The sequence below is a fragment of the Rhododendron vialii genome, chromosome 2a (assembly GCF_030253575.1).
Source record: "Rhododendron vialii isolate Sample 1 chromosome 2a, ASM3025357v1".
NCBI lineage: Eukaryota > Viridiplantae > Streptophyta > Magnoliopsida > Ericales > Ericaceae > Rhododendron > Rhododendron vialii.
The window spans coordinates 46495160-46509372 of NC_080558.1; the positions used below are offsets into that span (position 1 = coordinate 46495160).

At 40.1% G+C, this 14213-nt stretch overlaps 2 protein-coding genes across 3 annotated transcripts; both read left to right on the top strand.

Moving 5' to 3' along the window:
* Positions 1 to 825: 825 nt before the first annotated feature.
* LOC131317966 (plant UBX domain-containing protein 10) lies at positions 826 to 8769 on the top strand. Its single transcript, XM_058347705.1, has 4 exons — positions 826 to 1816; positions 6985 to 7155; positions 7302 to 7505; positions 8382 to 8769. Exons 1-4 carry the CDS (start codon positions 1031 to 1033, stop codon positions 8610 to 8612), a joined length of 1392 nt encoding a protein of 463 aa, XP_058203688.1. The 5' UTR covers positions 826 to 1030; the 3' UTR covers positions 8613 to 8769.
* A 1003-nt stretch (positions 8770 to 9772) lies between these two features.
* Positions 9773 to 13694, top strand: LOC131317973 (probable serine/threonine-protein kinase WNK10). 2 transcript variants are annotated; one of them, XM_058347720.1, is made up of 7 exons: positions 9774 to 10460; positions 11270 to 11307; positions 11469 to 11696; positions 11777 to 11997; positions 12086 to 12243; positions 12331 to 12721; positions 12798 to 13694. In XM_058347720.1, the coding sequence occupies exons 1-7, from the start codon at positions 10332 to 10334 to the stop codon at positions 13442 to 13444; spliced, it is 1812 nt and encodes a 603-aa protein (XP_058203703.1). In that variant the 5' UTR covers positions 9774 to 10331; the 3' UTR covers positions 13445 to 13694. The 2 variants fall into 2 exon arrangements, with proteins under 2 accessions (XP_058203704.1, XP_058203703.1); XM_058347721.1 differs by lacking the exon at positions 11270 to 11307 and having other exon boundaries at positions 9773 to 10460.
* Positions 13695 to 14213: the final 519 nt, after the last annotated feature.

Here is a 14213-nt window from a genome sequence, read left to right on the forward strand (position 1 = left end):
TTTTTTTATAGTCCCAAACAGTTTATGGAAGGATGGAGGAACGATGTCACTGTTTCTACAAACAAATACTAATACCAAGTAAAAAACATGACGCCGTTTGGTAACGGATAAGCTGCCGTTTTAGGCCCCATGTCTTTAACGCTGGCAAAAACCGATGGGCAGTGTCGTTATTCATGGTATAAGCAATTCTACAAACACATATTAAAACACAATTCTTGACACGGTTTCTTATTCGTTATCGGTCATATCTAACGGACTTAGGGCACAATCGTATACGGAGTTGTGGTTTTAAAATGTGGTCTTAAACTTTTTGTGTTGAACCAAATTAGAAATACATCAAAATTTACATCAATTTTTATATATCTCTGTAAGTAATGATAGGACCCACAATCACTTGTGAGAGAAGATGTGGAAATGGATGTACACTTAGATACATTCTTAGCATTTTTGTTTTGTATTTCACTAGTAATTCTTTGATAAACATCTCTAGTAAGCATATTTTGAGTCTCATGTAACGTGTTCCAATGCAGCGACACATCCCATGTTATCCAAGTGGTCATCGTAGCATTGTAGTCCATCCATTCCTTAACGAGAGCTCTTTTTTGATATACGTGTCACTTATAAAATGGCCTATGTCTCACAACTTAATGACATTTTTAGTAATTTTAAAAAATTTATCTAATAAAATTAATTAAAATTTATCAAAAAAATTTATATTATATATATAAAATATTATAAATTGACAAATATCTATTGAGAGTCCGTAATACTAGTGGGAGTGACTCTCGTTTAAGAACGGGGGATTAATCTATTTATATAATCTTGTTTTTAAAGGTCTCAAATGACGACCGTCTTACGTAGAAACCCGACAGGTTTAAGAATTTTTGGAGTCTGATTACTTGCAAGAACGAGAGAGAGAGAAAGAGAGTCTGATCGATTATCGTTTGTGCTTTTCGAAACCCTAATCCGATCAAATTCTCTGGCTAAACCTTCCCTGAATTCACAGATACAGAAATAGATAACAGGTATAATGGTCGATGTAGCCGACAAATTGGCTTATTTCCAAGCAATCACAGGCGTCGAAGACCCCGATTTGTGCCGCGAGATCCTCTCCGCCCACGACTGGGACCTCGAACAAGCCATCTCCACCTTCACCACCACCACCGCAACCAGTACCTCCACCGCAACCCCCGCCCCGAACGGCGTCGTCGGAACCAGTAACCAATCCGATGCAACCGAATCGGGCCTAGTCGTCCGCGGAGCAGCCGCCCCGCCCGGTCTCGCCTGGAAGCTCATTACGCTGCCGTTTTCCATTATTTCCGGTAGTCTAGGGCTCATTTCCGGCGCTATTGGGCTGGGCCTGTGGGCCGCCGGCGGCGTCCTCTCCTACTCCCTAGGCGTAATCGGGCTGAGCTCGAACCGTAACGGCGCGGCGGCGCCGTTAGTTCCGTTGTCGGGGGCCGCGGCGGAGGCGGCGGACTTCGTGGCGGAATTCGAGAGGTTATACGGCGCGACGGCGCGGCCGAATTTCGTGGCGGAAGGGTTTATGGACGCGTTGCAGAGGTCCAGGCACGAGTTCAAGATGTTGTTCGTGTACCTGCACTCGCCTGATCACCCGGATACGCCGGCGTTTTGCGAGGGGACGCTGTGTTCCGAAGTGCTGGCGGCGTTTGTGAACGAGAATTTCGTGGCGTGGGGAGGGAGTATACGTGCCAGTGAGGGTTTTAAGATGAGTAATAGCTTGAACGCGTCGAGGTTCCCGTTTTGCGCCGTGGTTATGGCTGCGACGAATCAGAGGATTGCCTTGCTTCAGCAGGTACCAAGCTTAGGATCTTTTCAGTTCATCTAGTTCATTTCTGTGAAACTAAGTAGAGCTTAGAGTGTTTAGCTTGTGGAAGTGGAGCAATGTTCTAAAAATGCCAGGCACTAGTCGGGTGGAAAGGCGGAAAGGGGCGCCTAGGCTAGGACTTGGCACTGACTAGTTGGCCATCTAATCTAAGCGTTGGACCACCACCTAGCGCCTAGGCAGGGACTAGTTGGCCTAGACGTTCGACTTTTAGAACACTGAAGTGGAGCATCCCTTAAGAGCTTAGAGCATATCTGTGAAACTAAGTAGAGCTTAGAGCATCTCCATGAGAGGTAGCAAATTTTTATAGCCAATGTAGCTTCGGTGACACATGTGGCATGTTGAAAGGCCATTTGCGACAAGTCCACTCCAAGGGACTCTTTAACCTTTAAATTTTTTAGTATTACTCTTTTAACTTTAAGTGACCCACTTTGCCAAAAAAAAATCAATTAGTTCACCACTCGTCATTATTATATTTGATGATGTGTCAGTTTGAATTGACATTTCTCTCTCTTCAAACTCGAAGAGTGAGAGAGCTACGCTAAAATAGTGCAGTAAGTATGCTCTCTCCCTTTGAGTTCTTTTTGCTAACATGACTCTTCAAATGTAGTTTAGTTTTCTTAGTGTGTAGCTTATAGAAGTGGAGTCAATGTTCTAAAAATCGCTAGGCGCTGGTCGGGCAAAAAAGGGGCGCCTAGCGCCTAGGCGCCGATTAGTTGGCCGCCTAGCGCTTAGGCGGGGACTAGGTGCCTGACTAGTCGGCTGCCTAATCTAGGCGCTGGACCACCGCCTAGTGCCTAGGCGGCCGACTTTTAGAACATTGAGTGGAGTCTCCTTTTATGATTTTGAATTTGGGTTGGTATTAAAATTCTTGCTTGTTCTTCTGGTAGACTGCTAGTTTGTGAGGTGTAGTGGTGTTGATACTGCAAACTGGAACTTTAAATTTTAGATTGCTTCAGCAGGTACCAATGTTGGGTTCTATTTTTCATCTAGTTCCGTTTCTGCGAAAACTAAGTAGAACTTTGAATGTGAAATGTGAAGCACATAAAAGTGGAGTGTTCTTTAGAGAGTTCTCTTGGACAGTGTCATTGTGTGTGACACGGCTTGAACTGCCCCAAGGTTGATGGTTTGACAAGAGATGATTTTGAATTTGGCTTTTCAAGATTCTTGCTTGTTCTTCAGTTAGTTTGTGAGGTGTGGTGGTGTGGATAATGCAAATTTGAAATTTAGCTTTAACTGTGGTTTCTGTGCTCAAATACAAGCCTTGTCTCTCTCCTTCAAGCAAGTACAGTACAAAATGGGGGTGATTGAAAATTGCTTGAAGTTGTAGAGTGAGTTTGGAAGATGAATTAGATGAAAACCGAGCACTTCAACAGGATTTATCACATAGCTATGGCTGTATTTCAATATCTAACTATTTTTCTCGCCCAGTTTAGTGTGGTCAGGTTATTTAATGCCCCAATGTGTCAGAGTCACCCCTGTTAGTCTAGCCATGTTATTTCACACTAGCCAAGTACAGTACAGCAATGGGTAATTTAAAAATACCTGGAAGTTGAAAAGTGCTTTCAGAAGATAAATTAGATCAAAACCAAGCACTTCTACATGATTTTTCCAATGTCTACGGTTGAATTTCCATGTCTTATTATATTTATCGCCCAGGTTATTAATGGTCATGTTATTTGATGCCCCACTGTGCATGTGTCACCCCTGTTAATCTAGCCATGTTATTTCACACTAGCCAATCATATGATATGTTTGTCAGACAAGAGATGATTTTGAATTTGGGTTTTCAAGGTTCTTGCTTGTTCGTTTGCTAGTTGGTGAGAAATAGTGTTGTGAACCTTAGTACTCCATCAGAATCCTTCTAAAATGGGCGCGCTCCCAAGACGGGAGCTCGAATCGGCGCTCCCAAGATGGGAGCTTATTGGGCGGTTAAGGCTATTATTTTCTTACTCTTAAGAGAGTTATGCCATTGTGGAAATAAAAATATGAAAATCTTATCACTCAAGAAGTTTTGCAAATTGAAAATATCTAAATTCCTATAAGTACCCTTTAAGATCGTGAAAATTTTCATAAGTAATCACTTTTCCTTCAATAGTTTAGTATTTAAAGATACTTTATATATGTATTTATATGACATCTATATATGCTCCTTAGGCGCTCCCAACCTTAGGAGCTTCTAGGTGCTTCTGCTCCTACTTCGTGCTACTAAGTTGTGAACACTACAAATTCAAACTTTCGCCTTGCTTTCAGTACTCAAATTTTAAGCCTTGTCTCCCTCCCTTAGTTGCAGGATCCTTCTAAAATGGGTGCATTCCCTAAACGGGAGCTCGAATCGGCGCTCCCAAGATGAAAGCTTGACGGGAGCTTGCTCCCCTCAAGACGGGAGCTCGCTTCTAACTAAGATGGGAGCTTATCGGCCCATTTAGGCAATTATTCTCTTACTTTTAAGGGAGTTATGCCATTGTGGAAATAAGAATATGAAAATCATATTAGTCAAGAAGTTTTGCAAATTGAGAATATATAACTTCCAATAATTGCACTTTTAAGATTGGAAATTTTTTCAGTAAATATCACTTTTCCTTTAATGGTTAAGTATTTTATATAATCTATATACGCTCCTTAGGCGCTCCCAACCTTAGGAGCGGTGCCACCGCTCCCCTGCACCCGCTCCCGTTTCAGTTCCTGCCCCCACTTCCGCTTCATGCTACTAAGCTCCCTCCTTGGCCTTGCTAGTCACTAGTAAGTAACGTACAAAAATGGGTAATTTGAAATTTCTTGAAGTTGAAAAGTGCTTTCGGAAGATAAATAGGTGAAAACCGAGCTCTTAAAACCAAACCAAACCAAACCGAGCCTTATGTCCCAATCACCGAGCTCTTCAACATGATTTATCACATGGCTACGATTGAATTTCCAAAATCTAAACTATTTTTATGTCCCAGGTTATTATGGTCATGTGACTCATGTTATTTGATGACCGATTGTGCAAGTGTCACCCTTCACACTAGCCAATCTTATGATATGCCTTTCCGGCTTAAGGGACCAATAATATTCCTCGCTTTCCTTTTCATATTTCTTAGAGAGTATGTAGCTGATAGATAGCTGATGGATGCTGGATGATATATAGAGGTTACTTGCAACTTCAATAATATTCAATATGATATGAAAGGTCTCACGTATTACTCCTTTCAAGTGGGTTCATCGTCATATAGATAACTTAGTTAGAGCTTCACATCTATCTGTATTGTATTGATTATGAAGATCAGATGTCCCAGACTCCCAGCTTGTTGGCTGCACTGAAGTAGTCAGTTTTCAACTTCCTGTCTTGCTTGCAGATCCCCTCCGAACCTCTGTGTGCTAGACGTTTTTAGGATGGTTTTGGATAGTGGAGTAGTGGTTTTGATAAGGTGGTTTTTAATCTATTACTACTATTTTGCCCATAGCAGTTATTTGATGGCACATTAAAAGTAGTAAAAACTTAATTTCTGCAGGGACAATTGTGGAAATTACTTTTGTGACAGAGCTTCAAAAGTTGTTCACACCAAAACAGACTTCTCCCTCTATATGTTAGAATAGATGTGGATAATTTGTTCCTTTAAAGGTGGTTTTGATTTAAACCATAGGAAATATCGGTGCTGACAGTAGTACTACTGAACTAATGGCTTTTGGCTTGTCCTTTCTATTATTCTCATGTGTTCAGCGCAGTGGCATCGTCTGGGTTCACAATTTTTGGATGGAATCTATTTTTATTACGTACTTATTGGGGTTCAAAGCAACCCCTTGTTGTTTTAAGAATATAAGTGAAGACTCTTTGAATTTAGCATTGGTCTATTAATTGCATGTTTTATTTCTATATATATAGATGGAGATCTCATGATAATTATTCTTAAGTGATTTTTATTTTTGCTAATTAGGATGTTATGGATAATTTTCCCAGATACATGTTTCTATTTGTTTCAAGGACAAAAGACTAATTATTTGCCATATGGATTCGGATGAGTTTAGGTAGCGGTGGTGTGTATGAGGGTTTTATGAAGCCTGTGGATTGGCCCGATTATACCCAACTTGTATAAAAAAAAACTATCTAGTTGGCGCAGAAAGTTGAAGATGGACATTCTCGCCTTCTTGGCCCCGGCTCCCACTCCCACACATGCCCCCGCCCCCTTTCCTTAATTTTCAGCCCTCCGCTGTTGTGCATCTAGTTCTGTAGACTGTTGGGAAAGGATTGTGACATGGCAAGGGCTTATTGCCTAGATCTTCTCACTCGTGCATGCGTGAGCGCATTCACACTACTACAAGTCCATGTTGAGTAATAAGTATGCGTTCATACTTGGATTCCAGAATGAATGCAGAAATTTCTGGGCAGTTTTCAGACAACTATGATGGTGGATATGTAGTATGTGTTATCTCATTGTGGGGCCAGACTGAGTTGAAACCAACCTTTTCTTGATATTTTGATAGGCGTTTGTCAATTGTGTCTATGCCTTTGTTCCCGCTTCATAAGAAATGTGGGGAGAAGGAAGGCTTATTGACATTTCTTATGATGTGTGTTCCCTTTGCAGTATCATTTAATTGTGTGCTAGGTAAATAAGATTATATGTGAAAACGGCATCAAGGGAATGCCAACCACCTGTATCCAACAAAAGGCCTATGAGAAATGGACTCTATACACTTCTGTGTGAATTAGAAAGATATAATTCATATGAATATTCCTCTATGTTTGGTTGGCTACTTTCTACTGTGACTCAAATCTAGGAGATGCATTTATGTTTTTACAGTTTCGGGAAACATGTGAATATTGCATCTCTTAATTTGCTTCGGGAGCTTGGAATTGCCGTATTTGTTTTCTACTTTGCATCTGTCTATGTTTGGATCACTCGACTGTTTTTATCATTCCTTTTTATGGCATCTGAAATCTTATTATAGGGTTAGTCTGTATTCTGTAAGCTATGTCCTATTGCCAGTAAAATTTTTTGAAAACCCCTATCCTAGACCTAGAGGCTACACAGAAAGCACTTTGTATTTTTCTGTTGTAAGAGGACCAGAACCTGGTGTGCTTTAATAAAATGGCAAGCTTGCTTTAGATATCATTTTGGAGGATAAAAGTTGGTATCGTCTTCTTCTGATCTTGCGTACAGGTTGAGGGGCCCACATCTCCTGAGGAAATGCTGACAGTGTTGCAGAGAGTGCTTGAAGAAAGTGCCCCTGTTCTTGTTGCTGCAAGGCTTGATGCAGAAGAACGTAGAACCAACATCCGTTTGAGGGAGGAACAAGATGCTGCTTACCGAGCAGCTCTTGAAGCTGATCAAGTATGTCACATTTTTAAATCGGTCTTTGCCTTCTACCTTTCTCAGAATCTGGCTTCTATTTCATTAATATCAGAACCTGGGCTTCTATTTCATTAATATTAATTTACTATTTGACATGGTTTTAATGAGGTTTTTTAATCCATCAGGCAAGGGAACGGCAGAGGAAAGAAGAGCAAGAGCGGCTAGCTAGGGAAGCTGCTGAAGCTGAGAGGAAGCGCATGGAAGAAGAAGAGGCTCGTGAAAGAGAAGCACGTGAAGCTGCTGAGAAAGAAGCTGAACTAGCTAGAATTCGGCAGGAAAAAGCCCTGTCACTGGGAGCTGAGCCTGAAAAAGGACCTGATGTCACTCAAGTAATGCTCATATCCATTTTCAGTAACTGTTTATACTTGTCATTAATTTTTGCTCTGTTAGAATAGTGTCACACATAACAAATAAGAAGGTCATACCCAGGGCGCCAGGCTCTAGTTTACAGTAGGATGTAGGAAAGGTAGTCTCTGGGCAATTTAACCCTTGTGGAGATTGTAATTCATGGATAGCAAATTGTGTTTCTAAAGGCACTTAATTGTGCAAACATATTAGGCAGCATTTAGAAGACGCCGGATTTCAAATAAATGGATTTTATGTTCAATCTCAAGAAAGATACAAACGGTGTGCGGCTTTAGGTAGCTTGTGAAGCTGAAGTGGAAAATGGATTAGAGTATAATAGATGTCTTCTGTTGGGATTCCTTGTATAACTACAATAGTTAAGTGAAGGATCTGGGCTTCAGGCCTTTCGGGTGTTTGAGCTTTGTCCCACTTAGGTGTTCCTCGGTTGGCATCTTGCCAATCTTGGATTTGGGTCTCGGATTGGACACTTTTGTTCTCTCCTTGTTCCTGTTATCTTTTTAAAGTTAATAAATTTTGTTTTCGCCGTTCAAAAAAAAAAAAGTGAAGGATCTCAAATTACTCCTATTAAATAGTTGTTCCAATTCCGTCTTGATAAAACTCCCAAACTCGACGTGGAATCCATATCTTAGCTATCAAAGCTATATTTGAGCTATAATTATTCCGTATATAATGTAGAGTCCATTCATTTGATATCCATACATGGTCAAACGGGGCCTTTCTTAACCAAAATATAGTCCATGGTGGTTAGCTGCTCCTCTTCTTGGGGATGCTTGCCCGCTTAATTAGTCTTCTTTTCCCTATCTAATTGGTCTTCTTGTGTAATGTTCTGGGTCATTCAGGTTTTGGTGCGGTTCCCAACTGGAGAGCGGAAGGGAAGGAGGTTCCATAATACTGCAACGATCCAGGCACTATATGACTATGTCGATTCTTTGGGTTGCTTAGAAGTTGAGAGTTACAGCCTTGTCTCCAATTTCCCCCGCATCGTCTACAGTCCAGAGAAGCTCTCTATGTCCCTGAAAGAAGCAGGGTTACATCCACAGGCCAGCCTTTTTGTGGAGCTGAGCTCCTGAGAGCAACTTCTCTTACGCAAAACTTGAATCCAATGATTAAACGCACTAGTAGGTTATTTTGTTATGTTCTCTCATTTGTATTTTCGACCTGATTTAGTGATGACACTGTGACAGGATTGTTGCATATATGCCTACATGTTTGATGTTTTATGCTGCAGATTTACGTAATAGTCCAGTTTCATTATGCGGTTCAAATAAATATAGTGACCTCAAAATCCATCTTGAAAGAAATCTGTCAAGTAAATTTCTTGTTGGTTTATCCGACAGTGGGGATTATGTTTGTATCATTAACTTCCTAATGTGTTCAATAGATTGTAGGGCAATTGCGGCGTCTAGTTGTTGTGATACTTACGACAATGTATTGTAAGCCATAAGCTTGAGTGCCAGCAATTGCAAGGGCAGTGCCATTGCCAGTGCGCTGGGCATGTAGGAGATTTGGTTCCAACTTTCACTAAACATGAGTTAAAGTTAACCATGTGGGAATACAACAGAAAGGCCCAGTGTGGCGTTTTCACGTGGTAGCCATAGATTTGCGAGTGAGATATTGAAAGTCACTTTTATTGGGTTGTTAGGAGATATGAGATGGTCCACGTAGTCTCTAATCCCAAGCCAAACAAATTGATTTGTAGCTGCGAGATTGGTTTGTAGCTGCGAGATTGGCTTGAAAACTTATCGTGTTTTAAAAAAATAATATTCAGATTTATACGGAGTATTAATTAGTTGAAAATTTGATCTCAAATGGGTTTTCAAACGCATAAATTTAATTTTAAATTCGAGCAATTTAATTCGCTTATCGATCTCCACGATAGACAATAAAAATCGCGCCTTTATCAAATTCGAGAGTTACACGACAAAAGATGATACGGTACCGGTGAACGTTAGTTGACAAGTTCTAATTGACTACAATGATGATTACGATACATCATCAGAATCCTAAAAGAAAAAAGAAATACAGTATTTAAACTCTTTTTCCCCTTCTCTCAATAAAAAAAAGGATCCGATTTTCTCTATCCCGAAACTCTTGTACTATGTGCTGAGGGATTATCGGCTGTTGGATTTGTGTAACTTTTTGTTTTTGATGTTTTAAATTCAACTGCCGAAAAATTTCCGGGCGAAATTTTCGTTACAGAAAATCCTTTCTCATAAAAAAGGACTCTATTTGCAATTTTCCACCCCAATAAAAGACTCTTCGCCCACCCACCTGTTTCTTTCTCTACCCTCCCGAAGAATCATCCCCACCATCCTCTATTCCTCTCCATCTCCTAGATCCAACTAAGGTTTCCTCCTTTGACTTCCTCCCAGCTAAAGTTCCCAACTTTGACCTATCATGATATGGATTTGAGTTTTGGGGTCTCAATTTCCAAACCCTAAATCGCTGCCCTTGTTTTTAGTTTCTATCAAGCGTAGATGTCCAAATCATCTTTTATGGTGATTTGAATTGAGAATGACGAGGTTAATCGGAGGATCGATGGGCGGAGGAGAACGACGGATGAATCTGAAGTCAATGAGGATGAGTTTCGTTGGATGTAGGTTTTGGTTTCGATCGGCAATTGACTCGTACTCGGTCGCTTGCGAAGCATTTTCTGAACAGCTTTTTGTTCTTTGATTCCTAATTAGGAATCAACCCCCACCTCCACCACCCGAAAGCTTTTCGTCATTTCGGTTTTGTTTTTTTGTTTTTTTTTTGAATTCTTTACCGTCTTCTCGATCGGGATTGATATGGATTCCAAGGCGGCAGCGGCAGGTTTGTTGTTTCCAGTGAATGAATTGTTTAGGAAATCAAAATGCAAATTAGAGCCTGATGGAGATGATATTGTTGAGAGATCACCAAAGGGTCGATACATCCGGGTACGATATGATTGTATTATTATATTTATCTGCATTATTCTTGTTGGAAACTTCGTTATCGGACGACGCGTAGAATTGTGCATTATTTATATTGTTGTGTTTGTGAAAGCTGATTCGGTCTAATTTTAGCTTGGCTGATTACCTGGTTGCGGTGTCTAGCCCCTAAACCTAGACATGTATTACTGTAATTGGTTATGTGGACTCTAGGTTACCAGTAATTGCTATCTGTGGCTAACGTAACTTGTACTCTCCATCTTATAAGATATATACTAAAAATTGGATGTACGGAAACCACGTAAAAAAATAAATATTGCATTCTTGTTTCCTTTCTTGATTGTTCTTCGTGCATTGTGTGTTTGATGGTTTGACCGAATCCTCAACTTATGTATTAAAAAACTTAGACAATGCCGGAAGTAAGAAAGTTCCAACATAGTCCTTCACAGTGCTTATGCTACCATAAAGGATTGAATGACTGGACCCTTCTTAGGTAGTTAGGTGACCCCATGATTCCTCGACTCAAAAATGGTTATGAATTTGGTATATTGGTCTCTGGGTGTATCATATCAAATGTATGATTGATTTGTCAGTATTTCTGTTTTGGGGTCACGTTTGCTTCACATGAGTGATAAGGTATTTATGTAGAGGAACAACTGCAGTTGAACAATAATGTCCTTTTATGAGAAGAGAACATGTGTTTTCTTCGTTTGTGTAGATTTGAAAATTGTGTGTTGTTGCTTAAGTGTCGTTCTTTTATTTGCTTTGGTGGGTTTAGTAATGCCATCACCATTTTTCTGTTTTTCTTCCTTCAGTATAATGAAATCTTGGGGAGAGGAGCATCCAAGACTGTGTATGGTTTCCAACCCATCTTCATCTTTTTATTTTTTGTGTGGATTATTATGGGTTGGTTATGGTATTAACATTGGTAATGGCTACTGCTTTATTGATGTAAAATGTCATTGGCTTCTGAAATTTTGTTTGCTTTGGTTCCTTTACTCTTATCTCTGATAGCTATAAGGGGTTTGATGAGGTTGATGGCATAGAAGTTGCTTGGAACCAAGTGAGCCTTGACCATGCATTTCAGTCACCGGAGCATCTGGAGAGGTTATATTCAGAGGTTCACTTGCTCAAGACACTGAAGCATGAAAACATTATAAAATCCTACAGTTCTTGGGTGGATGACAAAAACAAGACTATCAACATCATTACTGAACTATTTACATCTGGAAGTTTGAGGCAGTGAGTGTTGACTTTATTGTTTCTCTTATTTCATTGCCTGGCTTCTCCATGTAGTTGATTTCTATTATTTTGGGACTTAGATATCGGAAGAAACATAAAAGCGTCGACATAAAGGCCATCAAGAAGTGGGCTAGGCAAATTCTCCGAGGTTTATGCTATCTCCACAGTCACAGTCCGCCTATTATTCACAGGGATTTAAAATGTGACAATATTTTTGTTAATGGAAATCATGGAGAAGTCAAAATTGGAGATCTTGGGCTGGCAGCCATCATGCAGCGACCTACTGCACGCAGTGTAATTGGTATTTATCTCAAATTCTTAGTGATTCGCTAGTTTGTTTGAAGTGGCTTATTAGAAATTTTAACAATTAATCCCCTTGTTTCTCACAGGTACTCCTGAATTCATGGCTCCAGAGCTTTATGATGAGGAATACAATGAACTAGTTGACATATATTCTTTTGGCATGTGCATGTTGGAGTTGGCAACGTGTGAATATCCATATAGTGAATGCAAAAACCCAGCGCAAATATATAAGAAAGTGTCATCTGTAAGTTCGCAAACCACCAGCGTGACATCTTTTCTTTCCTTCCTGGAATATTCATTTTTAATTGAACTTTTTTTGGGGGGGGGGCAGGGTGTAAAGCCAGCCGGACTCTGTAAAGTGAAGGACTCCCAAGTCAAGGAATTCATAGATAAGTGCCTAGTTCCAGCATCTATGAGAATGTCTGCATCAGAGCTGTTGAATGATCCATTCCTTTCAATTGAAAACCCTCATGCGCCTTCACAGTTGCACAATTATGTTCCTAAGTCACTAAATGTGCCAAAGGCCGATTCATTCGCCATGGAAATAGACAGTTGGCACGATAAGTTTTCGTCTACTACTTGTACAAAAAGTGCTGGTGAAGCTACTCATGTTTCAGCTTTAGAACTAAGGAGGATCAATGGCAAAAATGAGTTCAAATTGGAAGGGGTGATAAATGGTGATGACTCAATTTCATTTACTCTGCGCATCGCTCAGTCATGTTGTAAGTAAAATTCTTCTGGGCTTAAGTCCTTTGATATTCTCTTAAGAATGGTCTAAAAGCTTTTTTTTGTTTCTAGGTCATGCTCGGAACATTCATTTTGTGTTTTACCTTGCCCGTGATACTGCACAGTCAATAGCGGGTGAGATGGTTGACCAACTTGATTTGTCAAATGAAGATTTGACTTTCATAGCTGAGTTGATCGACAGCTTGATCGTAAAACTTGTACCAAACTGGAAGCCCTCGTTTGGAAACTCTAGGATTGAAGGAAGTCCATGTGAGGATTCTCCTCATGTAAATAATCAAAGCTCTATGAGATGTTCTTGGGCTTCAAGATCTGAAAGAGTTTCTGGTGAAGCCATTTCCAAGGAGCATGATTCCACTTCATATGCGAATAAGGAGGTCTTCCGAAGTGAATGGAACATGAGTTCAAATGGGTTTGAAGGATGCAAGGGTAGTTTCTCTAGATCTGTCGTCATGAACGAAATCCTGAAGACTTCGGAGATTTCTTTTCCATGTAGTTCTCTATCAAATGATGTCAGCTCGTTGAGTTTTTCTACTCAATCTGTAGCAGATGGCGATCAGAGGGATGAGTTGAAGCTGGAGCTTGACGCCATTGACATGCAATATCGCCGGTCTTTCCATGAACTCCTCAGGATGCGGGAGGAAGCAATGGAAAATGTCAAAAAGAAGTGGATCTTGAGGAGGAAAATTTCTGTTTGTTGATGTAAATACGTTTCTTGATCCTACTTTCTTGCTCGAAAAGAGGGAAAGAGGATTCATCTGCGGAATCTGATGCTTATTGTTGGTTTCAGTAACTAATCATTTTTTTCCTTTTCGAGATTGATTTATCCAATTTCATTGTTTCAAATACCGAGTGGTTATGCTTTTTCTTGGTACTGGTAAAAAGCCTTGTAGAGCGAATGTTGTGTAATCGTTTTTCTTAATTATCTCAAGATGAAGTTTGGCTGCGACAGGATGCTTTAGTTGTAGACTGGTTATGGCAAAACGATGCGTCTGTGTACGTAAGTACATACGCACTGCAATTTTTGAGATTGCTGTAAAGCTATTTGATTTGCTTTGAACATAGTAGGTTCCGTAGAGAACCATTCTGTGCCAACTCTATCATTTGCCCTTCGTTATGTTTGGTGATATTTCCCAATGAGAAGATATTTCAATGTCTATAATGCCTGCTTCTAGCTCATTGGTGATATTTCCCAATGAGAAGATATTTCAATGTCTATAATGTCTGCTTCGATGAGCGAGAGTAAGAACTTTGAAGTTAGTACTCGCTGGTAGGACCTATTTTATCATGCTAATGGTAGAAAAAAATCTATTTTCTTCGTCAATGTATCCTATCGGAGGATTTATTTTGTGTCAACAATCTACAAATAAGCAAGATTTTCTACAAAGAGAAAACAACAAATCGAGGAAAACTAGAGCCGTGTGGTTGACTGAGGAGATGAAGGTCAGCCATCATCTCTTGAAAGGACCT